At 41.1% G+C, this 25413-nt stretch overlaps 1 protein-coding gene across 9 annotated transcripts in view; it reads right to left on the bottom strand.

Annotated features, from left to right (window-relative positions):
- rab27b (RAB27B, member RAS oncogene family) overlaps positions 1 to 25413 on the bottom strand; it is a 408143-nt gene that overhangs the window by 87330 nt on the left and 295400 nt on the right. For all 9 annotated transcript variants that reach the window (XM_028802559.2, XM_051928024.1, XM_028802558.2 and 6 more), the window contains one exon: positions 13466 to 13637. In XM_028802559.2, coding sequence (XP_028658392.1) covers positions 13466 to 13618 — 153 coding nt within the window. In that variant the 5' untranslated portion in view covers positions 13619 to 13637. The remainder of the gene's footprint in view (positions 1 to 13465; positions 13638 to 25413) is intronic.

The raw sequence follows: 25413 nt of genomic DNA on the forward strand, positions 1-25413 counted from the left end.
ACTCCGGAACAACTCAGTACACAAGCTATATTAAGCGTCAACAATGAAGACTCGCTACACCTTAATGAACAAGTGCTGAAACTTATCCCTACCGACGAAGTAACTTTCACCAGCGTGGCCTCCATCGTCACAGACAATTCCGCTTTCAGTCACGGACAATTGTATGTTGCTCTCTCCAGAGGTCCATCTTTTCATTCACTCACAGTGGTATCCACAAACCCACCCCATTTGGACAACTGTCGTTCAGGAAGTGTTCACCCATCAATACATAATTATGCGGCGTATGCTACACCGTGGGTTGGCTAGTAATAAGTTATTATCTGTGTACGGTGTCTTTAAATGTGCTGCACTCTGACATCATTGCTGCTGGGTCTATCCTCTGGCTATATAACGACTCAGAGAGAGGATCTCAGCAGCAGATTACCGAGATTGTGTTGAGTCGTTTTAGGTGTTGGTATTTCTTTGGATTTACCGTTTTTGTGATTTATTTTGCATTTTACTTTGGATTTGTGTATTGGGACATATTTGCTTTAGGATTGCCTTTTGGTAAGTGCAGTTTTTTGTTATTTTCTATTTTTGCCTTTTGTGAATAAATATCTCTATAAAGATCTCACCCAGCCAGAGTTTTTTATGGGTCCTCTCTCTCTCTCTCAATAGCCATTTTTGTGTTTTTTGAATTTTTAAAGCCAGTGCATTATTTTTGGGCCAGTGTAGACCGAAGCCTGCAGGCAGTAGTGAGGAACTGGCTGACTTGGGGTGAGCCTCTTCTTGACAGTGTTATGACAAAGTTAAATTCAAAAAAGACCTCCAACAGTCTTCACAAGCCAGGCCAGACCTCCTAAAGGTCAAATCCCGTTACAGCAAATACCAAAGTAACAAAAGTTTCAGAATAAAGAATACTTTGTTTGCCCGTTCATATTACATTATGTTAAACAAATTTTGTTTTAACAAAATGTAAATTTCAGTATTACAAATGCAAAAAATACTTAATGCTGTACCTACACCATCTATGCCGAGTCCTGCAACAGGCTGTCTCAAAAAAAACAGACAGTCCGTCGTGAAATTTCTGCTCTTGGGCAGGTTTGGTAAGAGTGTAGGCACGACATCATGCAGGTATAGCTAAATTCAGAGTCAGAACACAATCTAGCATCCTCATGGGTAATTGTGTCATGTGCGGATACTGTACTGTTTGCGTTTCATATTGCTTCTCAAAGTTTTTGTTGAGATGAACAAAAAAGTGAGAAACGGCTTCAGTTTACCCTGAAAGAAAAATTCACAATCCTAGAAACAATTGATTCCGGAATGAAGAAAAAATGCTTTCATCTTCATATAATGTCTTGTTTTCAATCTTTATTTTCATACTTGTATTTCTATAAAAAATAAAAAAGCAGTTACACCTAACATCTCATTTTCAAATAAAATATTTTTTTCAGTTTAAGAAGCTTTGTTTTTTAATACAGATATTGTCAAGTTTGGGTCACAGAGCTCCACGAGAGACAGGAAGGGGAGTCCAGGTTATCAAGGAAAATAAAGGTACTTCATTACACTATAGAGAAGGCAGGTACTGTCTCAAGACTTCATTCAAAATAGGAACTGCAACACGGGCAATCGTCCTGCTTTAATTCCCATTTTCAGATTAGAAGAACATCAGCTGTGGCAGACACGGTGAGGAGAAAAGAAGTCAGAAGAGGACGAGGAAGAGCATTTCAAAACCTGATGTTAAATGTCCTAAATATTGTGAGACAAGCATGTCATGCGGTAAGCCTGATCCTGCAGAGGACAACCAGTTACTTTTCCTTTGGTCTACTGAGCTGTTCTTGCACCATTGCCGTTGGACACCAATATCATCTCAGAGATGGCAACCCAGGTCACAATAGTATACTTATTTTCCTCATATACATTATAACAAAATATTTTTATGGTCCCATGAGTTTTGTTATAATGGGATTTCACCATTTCCACTAAGAAATGTTTATTGGAAAATGCAAAAATACCACAAGGAACAAAAAGAGACAAAAAGGAATTGTCTAAAAGACAATCCTATGGCTAACAAGTCCCAATACGTGATCCAGAAATTATAATCCAAAGACAAAGCAGAACAACATCAAAAGCCAGAAATACCAAAAAAAAAATACAATTCTTAAAATGCCAAAAGACTTCAATGTGCCATGTCTGACCTCTCCTCTGGTTTTAACCTAAATAGCCAGAGAGTGGGCTCAGGAATGGTGATGTCAGGGGGGGCCTCACCTCTTGGGGCTCCACCCACAAGGAACAGAAAATATAAGTCAACCTAAAAGACACAGACCATAATTAACCAATATAACAAAATTGGCAAAAATAACAAACATATGAAAAAAATAATAGACATCAAAAACAACAAGACGTTGTGTAAGGCGTTATGCTTCAGCCAGGGCCTCTCCCCAGGCTTGTGTTTATATTAGGTCTCTTTTTGTTCTTTATTGATTCTTTTGTTTATGTCAATAATTATTATTTGTGTAACTATTGTAAATTATTTATTTTATATGTGCCTCTGCTTGGCCTGCTATGTTTCATGTTTTTTGTGGGTCCACCTGCTTATTATTACATAGGGACTGGCCTCAGCGATTCATTGAATGCGCTTTGTGGTGTTGGTGAGTTCTGCCCGATTGTCTGATTTAATTTACTCTTTTCCTGAATTTTTTTTACCCTTTTATCCTTTGTTTTTGACCATTCTATTCTATTGGATTTGGTTTTGGGACGGGTTTGCTAGTGGATCACCTATTTCAGGCAACACCTTTTGTGCTTTTAGTGCTCCTTGGCGCTTCCTTTGTTTTCAGAGCATTTTTGCAAAATATATCTTTTATTTATAAAGATTCTTCAGTTGCCATTTTTGCTTTAAACCAAAGGCTGACAGATCCTTCCTCTCGTTGGACTATTTGTTATAGGTTTTTGGGAGATTTAGACATATTGGCTACTTTCCCATTCTGACGGCCTGCTCCTCAGCTACTTTGAGAAGCCTTATTGGGATTTCATTAAGAAGTACCCCTTGATCCATGATATTAGACTCTTTGGCTTCGTGCCCCTCTTGCCTTGTCAGAGACTCCTAAACACAACAGGGAGACTTTTTGAATAAATATTTAAAAGCACATATACAAAAATACTTTAACTTTTTTTTCTTGATTTAAGAAATATTGCTGTCTCACACTGTACACACTTAGGTGATGCAAGTGACAGTCTTGAAATTTACAATGAACATGCACATGATGGAAAATCACATTCAATATATGCACTGTAATACTTTTGACTGGGAAATGAAGAGATGCACAGTCCCAAGGCAAGAAGCAAACAGAAAAAATGTTGACTGTCACATTTCTATAAATAAAGCAAAAATAAAAAGTCAAAGGAGCCAAAGCAAGTTTCTTTCTTATAAGAAGATTTATCCAAAAAAAAAAAATATATATATTCCACCTTAATTAACAATTTTTCTCCAAAGCTTTAACATCTGGATTACTGCAGTGCACTCCTAAATAATAATTGCGTGATGATGTCAATGCTAGGAATCACGTGAACAGCCATGATGTAACCAAGTCTGGTGATGCGGACTGAAAAGTAACTTGTAGAATATGGCTAGGGTAACTGTCAAATTACAACACACTAAATATATAATAACACTAAAATAAATACAATCTGAGTTATAAAAAAAAAAAAAAAAAAAAAAACAACACATGCAGAAGGATTTATGACACAGGGGATCACCAGGAAGAGGTAGGAGATGTTAATTTGTTACACTACATCACTTATTATTGTTTTGTTACTTAACATCTGTATTATAATATTTAACCACAAGTAGGCATCACAGAGTGTCATACCACAGACACAGTAATACAGTCAGTCATTGTCCAATCCGCTGTATCTGAACACTGGGTCATGGGGGTTTGCTGGAGCCAATCTCAGACAACACAGGACGCAAGGCAGGAACAAATCCCGGGCAGGGCGCCAGCTCACCACAGGACACAGTAATACAGCACACGCTATATAAATAAAACAAGGAATTTTTATTCCTTCTTAGGCACCTTTCCACAGACCTCTTCCAACATTCAGCCACAAAAACAATTAATCACTAAGAACCAATAAATCCTCCTCCTTCCATCCTCTGCTTGAGTGTTGCCTGGTGTCTCCAGACTCGGACTCATCCATGAGTGGCAGCGGGCTCCCTTTTATTCTGAACCCAGGAATGCTTCCTTGGCAATGCCACGTCTTCTGGGAAGCACTTCCGGGTCACAGTCACAAAAGTAGGGAGGTCCTCCCCTGACAGTACCCTCTGTTGGAACGTAGGGAACCTAACAGGGCTGCATTTCCAGACTCCATATCTCAAGCACTCCTGTGGATGACCCGACTGGGTTCCCATGTGAGGACCACTGCCACCTGACGTATGAGGAATTAAACTGCTCCTGACTTTTGCTGGTCCATCCATTATTTTGTACCATCCGGGCACAAAGTTATTTCTTTGTTCCACTGGCCAAATGTCCACCTCATTGCACTGGCCTTCCATCTGGGTAACGTATTTCTCCCCGAATCATCCAGAATGCCCATTCTCTGCCTACAAATGTTAATATTACAATGTTTGGTGGCATGTTTTATATTACATGTTGGTAGCACAGTGCCTAGCACTCCTTCCCCAGATATCCAGGACACTGAATTTGACCCCTACCTCTGCCACTGCATTTATGGAGTTTGCACATTCCTATCGCTCTTTTGCCCTGTACTCCAGTTTTCTTGCCACATTTTAAAGACATGCAGGGCTCTAATTTGGCCCTGTGCGATCAAGAATGGGTGTGTGTAGGTAAACGTGTAATGTAAAGAGATGGTACTCCTTCCAGAGTTTGCTCCTGCCTTGCACATGAAGCAGAGATAGGCAATAGCCCATCGTGATCCTAAAATTAGAGGTTTCAATAAAATGATGGCTAGATGGGTGTGCAGAAAAACAGACCACTAACTCCTGGGATAACTAAGACATAGTGAAAATTGGCTGGCAATGGAGGAACCAGCACTGAACAGGGTGCCATGTCTGCCTCAAGATATTAAAGTTACTCTGGTTAAAGTTATCAGTTAGCTATGCCAGCTCTCAGAAAGAGGCATGGCTTTGATCAAACTGTTTTATCAAGCCATTTTCAAGAGCCTGTTTGTTCTATTACAGGGTTGCACGATGCCAGACGCAGGTGCAAAAGCAGGAACCCTCTCTGAATGGGACACCAGATGAACACACGCACACACTCAATTTAGAGTTATTAGTTATACTCTGAATTATCTACAGTTTTGTCTACATCTTTGACATGCAGAAGGAAAATGGAGTGCTTGAGGAAAAGTAGTACAGACACCAACTGAACACGCGCTTTTCATACGCACATGATCTAGACTTTGAATTTAATGCAGGGCCCTGGAGTAATGCAGAACTGTGTTTCAAATTGGGAAAGCCAGTATTCTAACCTCACACTTTTTTATTACACAGTGCCTTCTATTGGCATCAGGTAGAAGGAAGGGAGGACCCATCCCATGATAATCTTGGACTCACAGGCACATTCCCTCAGATGGCAGTAACACATCTTTGGGATGTGGGGAGAAACATCCATCCATCCATTATCCAACCCGCTATATCCTAACTATAGGGTCACGGGGGTCTGCTGCACAAAAATAAGGAATTGCAAGCAAACATAGTGAGAATGTGTAACCTCTGAACAGACAGCAGGCAGACTGGGAGTTGAACTTTCAGTCACAGGAGCGGCTGGGCAACCACTGAAGTGGATGGAAGAAACAGCACATACCATTAAATTTAAACTCCGTTTTCTTTTAAACATTGCGCTCAAATTAACAACTGCATTCTTTGATCAATTGAATTAACTGCATCTATTTTTAAAAGAGATACATTCTCAGAACTGGCTTAAGTCAGTTATGGGCTGCACTGTGCCACACTTTGTCTCTGAAGTAAAGGTGGTGTATCCAGCAGGGGGCACTAGCTTCCTTGTTGGAATGAGTTCTTTTTTAATTGCGGCGTGTTACATAACCCGAAACTATCCATCCATCCATTATCCAACCCGCTATATCCTAACTACAGAGTCATGGGGGTCTGCTGGTGCCAATCCCAGCCAACACGGGGCCCAAGGCAAGAAACAAACCCACAGGACACACACACACACACACACCAAGTACACACTAGGGACAATTTAGGATTGCCAATGCACCTAACCTGCATGTCTTTGGACTGCAGGAGGAAACCCACACAGACACGGGGAGAACATGCAAACTCCACGCAGTGAGGACCTGGGAAGCGAACCCAGGTCTCAATAAGCCACCGTGCTGCCCATAACCCAAAACTGTTTAGATATAATATAAAAAGGCGACACTCCTCCCTTAGTGATACAGCGGTAAGGAATCACATAGGAGAAATAACTTAGCTTTATTTTAATAACGGTTTACACGGCATAACAGATAAAGGAAGCCATGATAAGACCTTTGAGAGTGGGGGCCCGAAGTATAGGGTCTGCCATTTTCGTCTCTGTGTTGGAAGGATTTTCAGGATCGGATGACGTTATCTCCCATCTGTCCGTCGGCTTCAAAGGTGCGCCGGGCAATGTTGCAAGGCTTTATACTATTTCTTCATGTGCAGGCCCCCACTTAGGTGAATCATGCCATTACAAACAAGGAAAAAAGAGAGGATACAATTTCATGCTGAGTTTGACACACAGAAATAGTATACAATGCCCATGTCGCAGTTGTCCCGGTCTTGTCTTCTAATGCTTGCCTAGCAGTTCTAAATGACGAGTCCCTGTGTTAAATCTGTGTCCACTGTGCATGCAAGTAGAAAGAAAAGTAGATTTATAAATATTTTTATACAGAGGGCAGTGACATATTAAACTTATGTTACAGGCGGCCAGGCAGGAACCAGTCCTGCATTAGATAGGAAAACATTCAATGACTTCTACACAAAGAGTCACCAACTGACCTGACAGGATACCTTGGAACTGTGGAAACAAGCTGGAGTTCTCAAAGTAAACCTGTGTGGACATGTGAGGAATGTACAAGCTTCACAAAGAAGCCACACCATCCAGGAAATCCAAAAACAGTGATTAGTCACCACTACCCTGTACCACACCTCCTGCTGATCTTAATGATAACCATTTACATTTTGCAGAAATGTGCCACATGGCACAACGTGAGCAGAAATATCACACAAGCAAAGTACAGCTTTGAGTATAATGGCTACATCCGACGATTGGGAAAATGTTTAATGAGTGTGCTGGCTGCAGTTCGGTTCCACATTACAAATCTGTGACCACAGTAGTCTTCTCAGATTTAAATATCTTCCGAGTTCTTTCAAGTCAGCACACCCTTCTCTATCAGGCCAATCCCTTGCTTTCAATTTAGTAAAACTGACTCACAAACTTGATAGCTAAACTGAATAGTAAAAACGATCCTGACAGTATTTTTGTTTTATACCATTTGGCCTTACGAGAATCAGTTTAGAAAGTTTTTAAAATCAGGCAGGAATCCATTAATGTAATCATAATGTAAGTACAGCAGCTTAAATCATTTCACTTTACTTAATATTTTATTCTACAGAATCACTTTAGATTGGGCCCTCTAGTTTTGCTTAAGCGTATTTGGAACATATTACTGTACTGCAGTTTTGCTTGGACTGTACTTTTGTCAATGTGCTTTATTCTTTAAAATAAATAAATCTGTGTGTATACCACCATTAACTGTATTACCAGCTTTACTATGGAAACTGATACAAATTTATTTCACGTATTTTACTATTAAATAAAGTATGAAGACAAGGCAAGGAATATAGTTATTAGGTGTAGCAAAATTCAAAAAGGGAGTCAAAATTTGACATGTACTGCAAACTGAATTACGATACTTAAGAACTTAAAAATGTCCAGTATAAGGTGTAAAACTTAAATTGACTCCAGATGTGTCACCAAAGTAAAATTACTTTTTAATTTTTTTTTTTTTAATTACACAAAACACTTATTAGAAAAGCTGGACTCTCCCAGTGTAGCGCCTTGTGTTGGTTGCTAAAGTGCCCTGCTTTGTGGAATTTATGGTTTATTTTCTTTTACTGCTGTGTTTGGCTGGAAGACTTTCACTGTTTAAGGGGACTATAAAATCATTACATCAAAGAGACACGGCCATATCATATGATGAACGTGGCACACAATTCAATGTGAGACATCTTGCCAGCCTATTTTTCCCCCTCCTTTAAGACAGACATGGGACAACTACATCATCATCATCGGTTCTTCAGGTATTATTTGACTTTTAATTGCTTTACTTTTGATGCAATACTATCTGTGCCTGTATGTTTTTATTACATACTTTCATGCACCCGTCTATTTTTTGTTCATGCTTTGAATTTTGAATAAATCTGAACACTGGTCTGGTTTGTGGGTCTTTGTAGAAGTCTTTCACCCTTTTTGCATTGTAATTTCATAACATGCATTAGCAGCCCCTTTTGTAAAGATAGCAACAGGACCCACTAGATATTGATTTTTCAAGTTTTTTTTTCAGTTTTATAAATGCCTATCATATGTTATTTTTTTATTAGCTCAGCGTTTAACTATCTAAATTGATTGTGAGTTTACAGATTATGCAAAGAGACGTGTCTTAATTGTATAAGTCATCATTAGACTGTGTGAGTGTACAGTACACCCCTTCTAGGGCAGGATGTTCTAAACAACTACTTGCATTTCCTATGCGACAGATGTCCCGATTCTGAAATAATCTGCTCCCTCTATACATTTCTGCCAACTGCCACAATACACCCTAGCAATATCAGCGCATTCACTAACACCCTTAAAAATAATTAGTTGCAACTAACTTTTGGAGCCTTAACAAAAACACACAAGTTAACAATTTGTGGTGATCCGGAGATCTCTGACAATACATTATGACAGAAAAAAGCAGCAGCAGCTCTGCAAATGAAGAAATTGTCACTGCAATTGTTGAAAGAAAGTGCTAAGGTATTAGGTGTTGTGTTGGCAAGATCAGATTCAAATCAGTACACCTTAATACATTACTAGCTGTCCCCCATGGCTCCGCCCAGATAGTAGTGAAATAGGACAAACTATAAAAATCAATAACATTTTCTTTTTAAAAAAAAATGTAATAATTTGTATCTCTCAGAACGTCAAATGTTACTCCTTAATCTCTAGATAATGTCTGCTGAACAAACGGGTATCGCTAGCAAAGTGGAGGCAAGGAACGCTCCAACACGTGGCGAGAGGTAGACTGACTCGAACGGAGGCTGGTGCATGAGTGAGGATGACCCCGCCCAGCTCCCTACTCCGGAGGTCCCACCTCCCCCTCCCTTTGGCCCACAGCCTGTCTCTCGGATTCACATGAATAAATCAGTGCCGCAACTGAACTATAATACCTAGGGCAAATTGTAGAAAAAAAACTCAATCTAAATCCATTTAGTTCTTTAGTGCAGTGAATACACTTGACTTATAGTTTCCATCCTCTTTCTCTGTACGTTTATCATTCATTTGCTCAGATGTTGATGCGCTTGCTGCTTGGTGAGCAGCTCTTCTTTTCTCCACTCTAGCAGCCCGCTTCTTCTCTTCTTCCTTCTGCATCTTTTCGCGTTAAAACTGATTCACTTAAGCTGGCACATAAGTCTTCAATCTGACTAAAGAATGATTTAGGGCAGGGGTCCCCAACCCCCGGTCCGCGGCCCACTACCGGTCCGCAGCCGTCTGACAGCCGGGCCGCGACAGAACTGCCAGCAACGGCGACTCACTCAGACTTTTCAGAGCGCTTGGCGGGCGGGGCTTTGCAGCGGTGCAGAGAGAGGAGAGAGACCGAGGTGAGAGACTATTACAACAAAGTATTTTTATGGTCCCGACAGTTTCCCCATATGACATGAGTCTATAGAAATCACGTTACTACGAAGTACATTCAACAGATGCTTTCATTACAACGAAGTGACCTTGAAATGCTTGAACGAATTATCCACAGAGCAGTTAGATCTGTAGTTGCAGCTCAGTTGTGCACGTTTGCACAACGATCCCCAAACAGAAACATTGTAAAAAAATCTTTCTTCGAACTTTCCTCGTATCTTTTTTTTTTTGCTGTTTTTGTTGTCTGTGGTTTTCATTGATTCCTTTTGCTTATTGCTTGTCAACATTTGAAAAACATCCATTGGAATTTAACTCATTGTCACCCTCCTATAGAAACGGCAGACACGAAAAAAAGATTGCAGTGTTAATGTTTGCGATGTGCAATCTGTTGGATTGGCAAATGTAAAGCATATGTCTTTGTTATATGCAAAAAAAGAAGAAAAATCTCAGATTGCAAACGTATGCAAACTGCTTAATAACTTTAATAATAATAGAAATGTTATGTAAATTGTGTATAAAACTGCCCCCCCCGACCGGTCCGTGGAAAAATTTGCATCTCATAAAATGGTTCTTGCTGTCAAAAAGGTTGGGGACCACTGATTTAGGGCAATGTTTCCCAAACTCGGTCTTAGGGACCCACTGTGGCTGCAGGTTTTTCTTCCAACCGGATTCCTAATCAGCGACAACACCTGATAGCACTGATCTCATTTAATTAACTGTTTTTTTTTTTTCTTTTATTTGACATTCAGAAAAGCATAGCACATTGATTTTTACATTTATAAGACATTTAGAAATATTTCTGCTTTTGCTATAGATTTAAATGCTTAACTCTCTTTTGTTGATTTCATTATATTTTGCCCTCTCTCTGTGCACTTTTTCCCCCTTCGTTGTATCTTAATAATGACAATTTAAAAACGAGCAGATCAGACACGCTGGCAAACAACACTGAACAATCAAAGGCTGCAACTACTTTAGTGTCAGACCCACTAATTAGTAAATAATGGATTAATTAAACAATTAGAACACCTAGAAAAGTAGAATGAAAATCAAGATGAAAATACTGTTAAAAAGAAAAAAATACATTATTCCCATATAACTGCTTGGAACATTTTTTTTTTTTTTAGCAAACTGAGTTTTCTAATTTCTATATTGTTCCCTAAACACAGAACTTGAGAAATCACATCACTTAATTAAACCAGGAGTCTAATTAAAAACAGAAGCTGGCTGGAACAAAAACCTGCAGCCACAGGGGTTCCCCAGGACTGAGTTTGGGAAACAATGGATTTAAGATATGATGAGGTAGGGGAAGTGACATCGAAGGAGGTAGGGAATGAGAACAGTGCCCTTATGCATGTGCCGCACGGCCGAGAGTTGATTCTACAATAAAATAAAAAATAAATAAGAAGAGTAATAAAAATCATCACCCCGAAAGCGGATAGTAGACGTGACGTAGTATATGTGTACCAAATTTCAGGTCAATAGGTGAAATGGTTTGCAAGCCACAGGTGATTTAAAATCCTGAACAGACAAATGAACAGCCACAGTAGTGTATTATATAAGAAGAGATATAGATATTATTATATATATATATATATATTTTTTAAATATAAACAGCTGCGGTCAGCTGGCCCCCTGCCTTGCACCCTGTTTTGGCTGGGATTGGCTCTAGCAGACCCCCGTGACCCTGCAGTTAGGATATAGCGAGTTGGAAAATAGATGGAGATTATATATTATAATACATAAATACATATAATACATAAAATATACATCACCATTAATTCGCTGATGCTTTAGTGGCACAGCCCACACAACATACTACACAGTTGCACACCAGTAGTCCTCTCCATCATCAACACAATTGCTCACCCAGTCTGAAATTATAGCCTGAAGGTTCAAGCAGCAATTCTACAAATTCCCAAAAGAACATCCCTAAATGCTCCAGCCACCAGGTACAGAGGCAACAAAGAAAAGCATTCAAGATCATTGACATTTTTTCGTATTATGATAAAGTAAGTTTGCAAAAACTGCTGAAGCTGATAAAAGGCAGCAACAGTGGAAAAAAAACAATAAGGCAAGGAAATGGGAGTGAAAAAAGAAAGCTTGGTCGTTGCCAAAACTCAAAAATTCAAAATGCCAGAGAGCATTACATAACCCAAAATCTTAGTCAATAAGCCCAGGCAAAAAAAGGTGATAAATATTTAAAAAGAATACTAGCTAGCACCACTTAAGATTTCTGACAATATTCAAGAATCTTGGATGCCCGGATATCATGCATCATGACCGCTGTTCATCTGAAGGTTGTTGCTAACAATAAACAGGCTCTTCTAGCACAAAATGGAGGAGCCTGTGAAATTCAAAATGGTGATGTGGGAAAATCAAAACATTACAGAATATTTAACTTTTTCAAAATGAAACATAATGGGCAAAACAAATAACGAATCATGCACAAAAAAAAACAAAAAAACCCCCCACTAAATCATGTACCACTGGCGGCTCAAATATTTTAATGGACTACTGGTTTGCTTGGTGTATGTGGTCCAAGCAACCAAGATAGACTTGAACTCCACTGCCTCTTCAGTGAGGAGGGTGACTTCAGTAATGAAGCACTCAGAATGAGGAGTTTCTTCATTTTTTGAGGATACCCTTCTCATATCGTCAAGCCAGGAGTAGACCTTGTAACATCCACTGTAAAAGGATCATCAATAATGAACAACGGGTGTCCCACTGGTCCACCCATTTCATCCTAACTTTCTCTTGCCCACAGGTCAAACACAATTTCCCAAGTTTGTAGACGGATTGTGCCACAGAAGCCTTTTTTCCTAACCTTCCTTTGATCTCCACCCCTGAACCACCTAACCTATGCAAACTTCTCATCCGTAGCTCATTTCAGAGAGGATGGTCACAGTCCTACCCAGACACTTTGAGCTTTAACAGGAGCCACTGTGTCACTTGCAGATACATCGTCAACCATACCCTGGTATCTGGTCCCTCAATATTAAACAACGGTCAATATTGCCAGTCAAAAAATGTTTCTTACTGCATTTCTTATCGGAATCGTCCAGCAAGCTACATCAGTAAAATGGAGATGGCTAGCAGGCTGTTTCAGGGAGCACATCCCAGCTATTAAAATCCTAGCCTATTGTAGAACACTTCACATCCCTTGATTATAACCACACTACTGATCCCTCTGTCCATTTATAGGGACACTTTTCAAAGGAAAAAAACCAGAAGAGGCCCATTCTCACCCTGGGATAACATATTTCTCCAGGTTTTAATGACCGACTATGATCCCCCTACAACCCTTATCTTCTTTAAGGCAGCTTTTCCACACCTACTCTCATCATTTCTCCTTTCATCTGCCCTGGCTTTGTTTCCTCCTACTGTATATACGTTATTGACTCTTTAACCTTCATCAGGTGTGTAACTGAAGAGGACACAGCCAATAAGTTGCATCTTTATCCTTCTTTTACTTTTCAGCATGGAAATAACCTTTAACCTTTTCTTTCAAATCAGCATTAATTTGCATAAAGCTAAATGAAAAAGCAACAAAAAAAAAAAAAAGGCGGCGCAGCTCAGGTGATACTCACCACTCGTTTTTCCCTGAAGTCAATTCCAACTGTGGTGATGAATTTGGGGTTAAATTTATTATCCGTGTATCTGTAGAGAAAAGTGGTCTTCCCAACTCCTGAATCCCCCAGAGCCAGGAGCTTGATAAGATAGTCGTAGTCCCCATCAGTCATAGTGCTGATTTCGCTGAACCTGTGTGAGCAATGAAAAATAAGACATCCTCAGTAAGCTGTATTTAAGGATTGATCATTAATGCCCATTAGCATCCTCTCCCCAGTGAAATGTGGTGCAGCACTGAATTGGAGTTGGTTGGGAAAATCATTCTCTGCTAAACTGTAAGCTTGGGCTTTAAAGACACTTACTGTAAATTGGAAAGCATCTCTGCATGTTGTGGTTCTAATGAAAAATGTGTCCATGGAAGACTCTAGGAAAAAGCCTTGTGCTTTACAGTACCCACCACCATCCCAAAACGGGTTAACAGGACGGCAATCTAGTACATCCATCTCTTTACTGAAATGGCTTATTGAAATTGAGGATTGCAGGAGGCTGAATTGGGTTCAAGGCAGGATCATTTTCAACCCTTACATACTATTCATATTTCATGCCTTCAAGGTATGGTCCGGGCCAAGAATTACCTCATAATAAGTGTCGAGACTGAATTTTGGACTACAGAGAATATTAATAATACTACATTTTATTTAATAGGTGCCTTTCTTAACACTTAAGGTCACCTTACAATGAAACAACATTTATGAAATAAAACCAAAAAGAACGATAAATCAAAAAGCAATACGGTACAGAGGTAGTAGCAAACATACAAAGATAACAGGCAGTAACCGTGTTAAATTCATAATTGGTATGCCAGATTGAAAAGATAAGTTTTGAGGGCATTTTTAAAATGTGTTATTGAGTCTACTTGAACTTGAGAGAAGAGAATTCCAGAGTTGAGGAGCACTATGAGAGACACTTGAGCTCCCATAGAACAGAGTTTGATGTGTGGTACAGAAAGTGAGGATCTGAGGGAGCGAGAGGGAGTGCAAGACTGTAGGAGATCAGATGGGTAGGGAGGAGCGAGGTTGTGGAGAGCTTCACATGTTAAGAGTAGTATTTTGTATTGTATTCAGTAGTAAAAAGGGAGCCTAAATGTAATGAATGAGCTAAAATGGTGAAAAAGGTAAGCAGTAAACTGCCAGATGTTTACATTAAAAGTTTAAGTTAGCAAACACTGAAAAAGCAAATATCAGAATATTAAAAATGGGCCTTCTTAAGGGAACAACTAATAGGTTATAACCTACAGATGTTCTGCAGCAATTAAAGTAAATTTAGCCTTGCAAGTTGAAGCAAACAATTTGCACAGATGTCCTAACTTCTGTTGACTACTTAAAAATCCTCTGTCTGTCTTAAAGCAGTGTTGGAACAGACTGGGTTACTACACCCACTTATGTACTACTTGGACAATATTCCATTAATAATGGCAAGATAACGGCAATTAACAAATGAAATGAGACAGCATTATTACCCTTAAAAGTGTAGGTCTTTAATTTAGAGAAACTGCAAAAAAATCAAAGTGTCAGTGAGTACAGTGGTGGCCTACACAATCCAAAGTCAATTTGAAACCGGAAGAGGACTGGCAGGCCCAAAGTCACAACCCAATCAGAAGACAAGTCTCTGGGGGTCACCAGCGTGTGTGATTGGGGCCTCGCAGCACAACACGTGTGATCTAAAGCAGGTCACTTAAGCTGGTAGCGCTCCACTTTAGCAATGCACAGCCCTTTTCTATTCAGACATACATCCATTTATTTCTAAATCCACTCACTCTAAGGATTTTCTTTACGGACTTCATCAGGTGCAAGACAATGCAACCCTTGAGGGGATGCCACTTCTAGCACCTAAGTAAAATTTAAATTTTACTTTTAATGGTATACCACTTACATTTTTGTGAGCTGCAATAAAGTTATTCTGACCAAAACATGATAACAAAATAGAAACAAAAATGTCTACTGGTCACACAGTACCAAGGTACATAAGGTTAAACTACAGAAATGTCACAGGAATTTGCAAGTTCTCCAAAATGTGTTTAAGGTTTGTTTTCTGAGATCACCCGTATTCTTCTAAAGTTAAAAATAGGCTGCTGTCTGTCTGTATGTATGGAGTCTAAATCTTCTCCTCATGTCCGTGTGGATTGTTCTCCGAGGGCTTGATATTCCTCCTATATCCCAAAGGGAGGTGCATCAGGCTAACCGGCGACCTGTAGGGGCAAGTATGGATGTGTGCACATGCATGTGACAGAGGAACAGTCCATTATAAGTTGGTTTCTGCAGTGAATTCAATGCTGCCAGGACAAGGTTTGTGTTCAGTAAGCAGTAGCGTCAAGGTGGGCGCTTCAGAGACTTAACACCCCAATATATTGTGTTTAGTCTGTGATCTTTTTGTCTGACTTGTGTATTTTTTGTACACATACTGTATATCAGAGAACAAGATGTCCGAAACCCTAAGGAAGATTCCTCCCTACTGTTCTCCACAAGAGTGCTGAACCTCCAAGGGGGAGAAGCAACATAAGTATCTATCTATCTATCTATCTATCTATCTAAAACTGCCCCAACACACCGCTTTCGTGTGTATGGAAGGAAATGTGTAACCACGCTGTCCTGTGTAAGTATAAAAACTCTCCGGCTAAAGAGTTATGTACAATTTAAACCTCATTGTGAGAAGGAACAAGATGCTAACAAGAGAGCTCAGATACCTTCAAAACCAAAAACACGTCCCTGTCAGTAAGCAGATGAAATGGTGGATTTCCAAAGAGAAGGTATTCAGGTTTTTTTCTTTTAAAACCCAGTTTGCATAAAGGACACAGTGCCAAAATGGCAAGCAGCAGGTGCCAACAGCCATACCAGGCACAATGTGGCACTATTTGCAATACGGCCTAACACACACACACACACACATACACATTTGCCACACAGGGCACACAACAGATGGATGATGCATAAGATTAACCTCTATAATGTTTCATTTTGTTTTACAAAGTAATTCAGTGTATCAGCCGCAAAAAAATTGGGCATGTAACTCTTACTTTATCCAAAATATAAAATAAAAATATAAACAGAATAAGTTTACAATTAATAAACGTGACAACACCACTGAAAACAGTTGTTGTGTGGGCTTCTCAAAACCTCCACACACAAGAGCTCTTCACACACAGTGTGACTCATGCAGATTTCAAGCTACAGTATGGCATAATGACTGGGGCACTGGACTTTAAATCACCAGGGCAGCCATTCAACTCCTGCTTGTGTCGTGTAACAGGCCTGTGCTCCAAATATAACAGAATGTATGCCGTACTGTATCTTGCAGGTCACTTTGGATTAAAGTCAGTCAGTCATTCACAAACCTGCTTAATTTAATTTACAGCTATGGTGGCTGAAGCCTGCCCTGGCAGCCTCGAGTGCAAGGCAGGAAGCAGCACAGGTCTGTGCTCCATTCCAATGCCTCTCATTCACAATAGAGACAATTTACAGCTGTCAATTAACCTAACCTAGACGTCTTTGGGGAGGCTTGGTAAAGGTGTCAGCCATTAATAAAAGCAAGACCTTCCACCATTGCCAACATTCTCTGAAGCTCCCTTTTTGATATAAACAGGCCACACATTGTCTTTGCTCCCTGCGAAAGGCGGAGGAAATCCCATCTTCCCCCACTCTTTTACAGAGGGACTCTGGAGCGACAGCATCACGGTCTGGTTTGGGAATTGCACTGTCATGGATCACAAGACCCTACAGCGGATAGTGAGGACAGCCGAGATGATCATTGGAATCACTCTTCCGTCCATCACAGACATGTACACCACACGCTGTATCTGAAAAGCCACCAGCATTGTGGAGGACACAAAGCACCCCTCACATGAACTATTCACCCTCATGCCATCTGCAAAAAGGTACCGAAGCATTCGGACCTTCACCAACAGAATGTGTTACAGACTCCTAAACACTCAGGGACTAGACTGACAGCACACACACACCTTCCCACTCAACTAGATCATGCCCTTATATTTATTATTATATTTACTGTATTATCATACTGTTACCTTCTTCCTACTTCAAGTGTCATCTTTACAGCTGTTCCTTCTATTAAGATATTGTCACATTTTGGCACAACCTGACAGATTTTTGTACCTTTAGAGGTCATAAATGTGTACGGGTAGGGGCTGCACAGTCTTCGTTTGTACCACTGTCTGTCTTAGCACTGTCCTGCAATGTTTGCACACTCTTGTACACATGTACTTTACACTGTAATGTGTAGCTTTTTCTGTAGTCCTGTGCTGTAGGTAACACCATGGTCCTGGAGGAATGTTGTTTCATTTCACTGTGTACTGTGCTAACTGTATATGGTTGAAGTGACAATAAAAGCTACTAAACTTGACTTGATAGGAGACAGCAGAGCACTTACAGCAGCCCTCTTTTCTCACTACATTACACGGGACAGACACTGTTAAAATAAAATAAAAAAAAAAAAAGCGCCTTTAGTAAGTCAAGTCAAGTCAAGTTGGGGAGCATGCACTGCTACAGTGCGTTGCCGCACCCACTACACGACAAAACAACTCGGGATCCCGGTTGGCAACCCCCCAGGCAGACACACGGTCGATTCCCACCCTCCGGAAATGACCCTCTATCTGCCGCAGCCAGGTGTTACGTGGGCGACCCCTTGGCCTGGTCCAGCCACTCGGGTCCCTAACAATGAGGATCTTACAAGCCGGATCACCCTCGGGGAAACGTGCCACATGGCCATAGTGCCGTAACTGACGCTCCCTCGCAATGCAGGTAATGTGCCTCATTCGGGACTCCAGGAGAAACTGCTCATTCGACACAAAGTCAAAACAACGTTACCCAAGGATCTTCCGGAGAAACACAGTACTAAAGGAGTCCAGTCTTCGTCTCAGGTCACTGGATAGCGTCCATGTCTCGCAACCATATAGCAAGACAGGAAGCACTGGGACTCTAAGACTCGGACCTTTGTCCTTTTGCATAGATATCAGAAGCGCCACACACCCCTTTCCAGCGACCTCATGACCCCCCGTGCTCTCCCAATCCATCTACTGACTTCATAGGAAGAGTCACCAGAGACATGAATGTCACAACAACAACATTTATTTATATAGCACATTTTCATACAAATAATGTAGCTCAAAGTGCTTTACATAATGAAGAAAATAGAAATAAAAGACAAAGTAAGAATTAGAATAAGACAACACTAATTAACATAGAATAAGAGTAATGTTCGATGGCCAGGGATGACAGAAAAAACAAACAAAAAAAAAAAAACTCCAGACGGCTGGAGACAAAAAATAAAATCTGTAGGGGTTCCAGGCCATGAGACTGCCCAGCCCCCTCTGGGCATAGTGGGGGCATAGTGACCTATGGTCACTGCCAAGGTAAGTAATCCTCTCAACAAGGTCAACACTCTCTCCGCAGACAGACACTGCCGATGGCTGTGCCCAAGAGGTCATTAAAGGCCTTTAGTAACCAATTACTTTAAAGCATGGGTGTCAAACTCCAGTCCTGGAGGGCCGCAGTGGCTGCAGGTTCTCATTCTAACCATCTTCATTAGTGACCAGTTTTTGCTGCTAATTAACTTCTTTTGCCTTCATTTTAAATTAACTTCACTCAGGCCCCTTAGTTGTCTCTTTCTCCTTAAATAATGAGACACAAAACAAGCCGCCACATGCCCAGCTCACCTGTGCCAATCACACAATATCTGAAAATAAAGAAAGGTGAAGGTCTCAGTAAGGTTGGTCTCTCAGGTCACCAAAACATTTTGATGGTGTTCTTAGAAAAAAACAGAAAATCAACAGTTTGGGAAATGTCTGCTGTGTCAGAATGAGAGCAGCAACAAGCCTTGGAATGAAAAAAAAAACGGTTTAATTAGCAGCAAGAATCAGCTTCTCATTAAGCGATTGGTTGGAGTGAAATTGGTGGGAGTTTGAAATCCCAGTTTAGCTGGTCATCTGTTGGCTCGTTTCACGTCTTATTTCTGTTTGGCTCTCATTTAATGAAGAAAAGAATATATTCAGAGGACTGAATCCTTAAAAACAGGGCTATTAAAATGAAGGGTAAAGGAGTTAATGAGCAGTGAAAACTGGTCACTGATTAGGAAAAGGGTTAGAATGAAAACCTGTAGCCACTGCGGCCCTCCAGGCCCAGAGATTGACAACCCTGTTTTAAAGCAAAGGAAGAGGCAAAAGAAAGTACAAATAAATAAAAGGGAGAACCTGCTGCACTCCTGGGCCGCACTAAACAAGTCCTGGACTCCGGTCTATCTGGTGGGGTAGCTTGCACCAGTATGAGTACAAAGCACACCTTTGACCTCCTTTTTCCCTCTCTGACCCTCACCTATCTTCCTCTACAGTTTAAGTTGTCAAGGTATTGGGTGGGGCGGCACGGTGGCGCAGTGGGTAGCGCTGCTGCCTCGCAGTTGGGAGATCTGGGGACCTGGGTTCGATTCCCGGGTCCTCCCTGCGTGGAGTTTGCATGTTCTCCCCGTGTCTGCGTGGGTTTCCTCCGGGCGCTCCGGTTTCCTCCCACATTCCAAAGACATGCAGGTTAGGTGGATTGGCGATTCTAAATTGGCCCTAGTGTGTGCTTGGTGTGTGGGTGTGTTTGTGTGTGTCCTGCGGTGGGTTGGCACCCTGCCCAGGATTGTTTCCTGCCTTGTGCCCTGTGTTGGCTGGGATTGGCTCCAGCAGACCCCCGTGACCCTGTGTTCGGATTCAGCGGGTTGGAAAATGGATGGATGGATGGTATTGGGTGTTTCCTGGGCCCCTGACCCCAGATGCAACAGATAGAGATAGAGGTCCAGGTCCAAAACAGTAGTCTTTTATTGCAGCTGCTCAGACAAAACAAGCAGTTATTGATAAGTCTGGGGTTTACCTCTGCTCCTCCAGCCCAGGTGAGTCCCCGTCTCTGCTGCACTCCCAACGCCCAGCTCGCTGGACTAACAAGGAGCAGCGACTTTTAAAGCTGGACCTGGGAGCACTTCCGGAACGTCAGACACCTAATCCAGAAGCACAACTGGGTCAGAAGGATGAGGGCAGGGAAGCCATTGCCACAGGTGCTCCCTCCTGCAGTTGTGGAAGTCTTCGACTGGACTGTCCACTCCGGCTACAACTCCTTTGAAGCCCTGTGGGATTCCACACTGGAGCACTCACGGGTGCATACTGCCACCCAGTGCATTGGGAAAAATATGGTACCTATAAAAAACTATTCACATTCTTGTGAGTTTTCACATTCTATTGTAATACAAAATTGAATCACAGTGGATTGGACTTTTTCAACACTAGTCAACAGAAAACACTTTGTCAAAGTGCAAACAGATCTCTACAAATTGCTCTAAATGAACTACAAATATAAAACACTAAATAACTGGTTGCATAAGTATTTATCCCCTTCAAGTTAACATACAGGAGAGACACTTTTGGCAACCATTACATTTACTTATTTGGCTGACTTCATCCAAGGCGACTTACAGCTGGTTACATTTTGGTTTCCCAGTTGAAGCACAGGCAGGTCAAGTGACTTTCTCCCAGTCACACAGTGGAAGTAGCAGGATTTGAACCCACAACCTTTGGGTTTGAAGTCCAAAGCCTTAATCACTACACCACACTGCCTGACCATGACACCCTTGAGGGTCTGTGTGCACAGGTCTCTAGCAGCTTTGTACATCTGGACACTGCCCTTTTTCCTCATTCTTCTCTGCAAAACTGCTCAAACACTGTCAGGTTACAAGGGCACTGTGAATGAACAGCCTTCTTCACCTCCAGCCACAAATTCTCAATTGGACTGAGATCTAGACTCGGCCGCTTCAGCACATTAACATTGTTGTTTGTGAGCCATTCCTGTGTAGCTCCTGTGTGCTTTCTGCGTTGTCGTGTTAGAAAAGAAATCTTCTCCCAAAGTACAGGTTTCTTGCAGACTGCATCAGATTTTACTTTAGGACTTCCCCTTATTTTGGTGCATTTACTCTCACAAGTCTTGCAGAACCTGCTTCAGAGAAGCATCCTTACAGTATGATGCTGACACCCATCATGCATCAGGGTGGGGATGGTGTGTTTTTGAGAATGTGTGGTGTTTTGTGTTTATTTGGAGAGCCAAAAAGCTTAGTTTTGGTTTCATACGACCATAGAGCAGGGGTACTGAGCTCTAGGTTTGGAGGTCTGCTGTGGGTACAGGTTTCCACTCCAACAAGGTTTGTAATTAGAAGCTAGGCCTAGCAGATAATGAATCTTGGTGTGTAATTATATGGCTAATTAGTGCTTTCATATATTTTGTGATCCGGAACAGATTTGTACCTCTTGGCCCTTCCCTTCTCTCTCGTTCATTTCAAACCATTTCATTAACACAGGTACTTCATGATGCATATGCCCAGGTTTAAATGGAAGTACGTTAGCTGGAGAGCTGGTGATTCCTTTGTCATTTGCACCTCAATACTTGCTGATGGCTGGCGAAGAAAACAGGCAACAATAAAAAGCTTAATGCAGCTGCTTAAAACTAAAATAGGCAATTAAGGGTATGAGTTAAGTAAAAGTAAGTCCAAAAAACTCTTGCTTTAGTAGTAAATAAATGGATTCTAATGAAAAATGTGTTTAAAGCAAAAACCTGCAGTCACTGCACACCTCTAGGACCGGAGTTCAGTACCCCTGCTATAGAACCTTCAGAGTCTTCCATGTGCTTTCTGGTAAACTGTAGTTGAGATCACATGTTTTATTAAACATTGTTATTATATTATTTTAATAAACAATGGCCTTCTCTTTGGCACTGTCTTATTAAGCTGCAACTGGTGAAGTACCCGGCAACAGGATTTTGATTTTTTTTTCCCCCCCTTGCACAATTCTTTTTCCAGTCTTTACCACTGTAGCTTGTAAATCCTTCAGAGTTATCACAGGTCTCTAGATTGCCTCCCTCACTAGTTTTCTTCTTGCATAATCACTCAGTTTTTGTGGCTGGCCCACTTTAGGCAGATTTACAGCTGTATCATACTCTACATTTCTTAAAGATTGATTTAACTGGACTGCCTCCATCCCCTCACTTGTGCTTTTCTATCTCCTTTTCACAGAATTGCTTAGAGTGACTTCACTGTGTAGGTTAGGCCACCATATGGACTCACCACAAGTTCTCCCTTCCAGGTGAGGTGCATTTAGTCCACAACCAACTGAAAGCCCCTTGACTACAGATACGTGATCTCCATTGAACTAATTCTGTGCCTTCTAAAATTAACTGGCAGCATGAGTGAAGATTTAGGTGTGTATATTTCTAATAAATTTAGACCACTTTGCTGAGATCCGATTTCACTTTGACATTAAAGAAGTCTTTTCTGTTGATTTGTGTCAAAAAAGCCAAATTAAATCCGCTGGGATTCAAAATTCCAAGTTGACCCGCAAATAGGAAAGACACTGCCAACGACCCAGGTCAGGATGCCAGACCGCCAGCAAACTCTATTTTTATAGTATTGCCAAAGTTCTCCCGAGTATGAATCCCTCTAGCCAAGAGACTACTTTAAATTCGTTAACCAGAGTCACTTCTGGATGAATCAGTTCCAAGTTCAGAGAATGCCCTCCATTTGCTTAAGGGATGCCAGGCTAGAACTCCTTCTATTAGCTCTTGGTGCCTCTGGGTTGATTAGATTTCCTTTTTTTTTTTTTTTGTTCCTAGAACATATTGTTCTTAGACTGCCATTTACATTCAACTAATCCTCTGACATTTAAATCAAAGAAAAGAATAAGTCTTTCCTTTGTTATTCGTGAAAAGGTGTGCAAAATCTTTGGTAACATCATTTACACTTCTAAGGTAAACATTTTTTTAATACTGCTATTAAAAGATGTGAAATTGAGTGACATGGCACACATACTCAGCATTTTATAAATGTCAGAGAGTAACTTTAAAGCTGGTTGCTTGTGGCAAATGACTGTCCTGGAACAACAACTTTGGGTCTGCAGGAGCAAACAGATCAAATGAGTCCTTGCACTCCTGAGTCTTTTGTTGTATTTGAAGAGCCCAATCCCAGAGGATGTATCCCAGATGTTTATGCTGTCCTGAATGATCAGATGGTCCTGTATATTCCCTTGTATGTGCCATGAGGTGATGCTGCTTCTGGCATTCCATTCTTAGCCTCACTATCTTTATTAAAAAAAAAAAGAGGTTTAAAAGGTTCCTGTCCATAGGCAGGCCTTCTGCCCACTAGCATTCGTGGGGAGCATTGCATGCTTCCCACCAGATTGTCTGTCTCCCTCTCAATCTGTTGCCCTGTAAAGCCCTGATGTCCACAACTATGGGCACCTATCCCTGTTGTTACGTCTAGTATTTCATGAACCAAGCTGGATAAAGCAAGTGAGGAGGCAAACAAGAGTTTAAAGTGCAAAAAGTTTTTTTTTTTAGAAACAAACATGAAGAATAAAAGTGCGATAGTGCATCCAAAAGAATAACTACCTAAATCTTCAATAAAATAATGTCCATCAAAGAAAATGTCTTCCAGAGTGCAATAATACATACTTTTAAAAAACAAATAATTCATCCACAATGTACTCCACTTCCCATTACCAGGAAACCGGAACAAATTCCTCCTGCAAAGTCTACAGCATCCTGGTCTGCCACCTTCATTGGTAACTGCTGACCATCTGGTCACAAGTCTGCAGCAGCATCCTACCACTTCCATCAGTACCCCCTGACCATCCTTCGACAAGCCCACAACATCCAGACCTGCCACCTACATCGGTACCCACAGATGATTACATCACCTTCCCCGACGAAGACATCAGTAATCTCCTCCAGCTCTGCCCTCTCAACATCTAAGCCAGAAGGCTCTGGATCCACAATTCCCTCTCTGTACGGTGATCCTCCATTCTCCTCTGCAAGACATTCAGCAGACTTGAATTCTGCTGCACCACAGAACTTTACGAAGGTCATTGGTCCTGCTCTCTCATGCAGCTCAGCAGAGTTGATTCTGTCCGTGTTGACCATCTCGAGCAGGAATGCACCCCAAACTGTTCTCTCGGTTCGAGCTTTCTGTATTTTCTCTTTTCTTTTTTCCCCCTTGTCTGTCTTTATTTAGTTCCTCTTCCCCTAGCACTTAACCCTGCCAGCTTTTAAACTGTGGAAGCCCCAGCTTACCACCACTTCCACTGTAATGAACTAATATCCGTGATAGCACATGCTCACTTGTGAGCCACCTTTCCATAAAGGTTACTCCACCGGGAAGTGCTCTAAAACCTCTAAAATCAGTTAAATAATTTAACCTATTAAACCACTCCGTTATACAACCTGTCACATGTCCTTACTTACTGCATTTCCAGGGTACAGAGAACACATGCAGAGTATTCTGCCATCTGTAAGATCTCAACTGGTGCCCATGTGGCTCTCTTGCTTTACATGGAACATTGCCCTGCCCTGTACCAGCCCTGTGGACCCCTTGTCCTAGAATGTCTCCTCTCTACAACAGTATACTGTAAGGAACACCGTCTGAAGAATATTCAGAGTGAAAGCAGAAAAATTACTTTAAATTGACTAAGAAGAGATACAAAAACTAATTTGACTATTTTTATCTGCTCACTAACTGCAGTCTTCATCGTACATCAAGAAGCGGCTTATCTATGCATTTCCTTTTCTGCCCTCTTGAACATTTTTAGCTTTTAGATTGCTGTTATTTGCAATCAGATGGTGAAAGCAGAAATGAACAGTATGATGCTCTATATCTCAGAACCACCATTTCCCACACATTGGCCTTCTGATGATTTTGTCTGATAAGAGTCACTGAGCTACAGTGGCAAAAGCAGCTGTTCACTGACGCCTTAGATAATAAATGCTCATTGGGCCTCTTCTAACTCTGTCACCAAAATCAAGCCTGCAGCTCTCAGCAGACTGATCTTTCTCTGTATCAGTTCAAGAGGTTTCAATAATGCAAATCCAGATTCAAGAGTCATTATTTG

The sequence above is a fragment of the Erpetoichthys calabaricus genome, chromosome 5, assembly GCF_900747795.2.
Source record: "Erpetoichthys calabaricus chromosome 5, fErpCal1.3, whole genome shotgun sequence".
NCBI classification, from domain to species: Eukaryota; Metazoa; Chordata; class Cladistia; order Polypteriformes; family Polypteridae; genus Erpetoichthys; species Erpetoichthys calabaricus.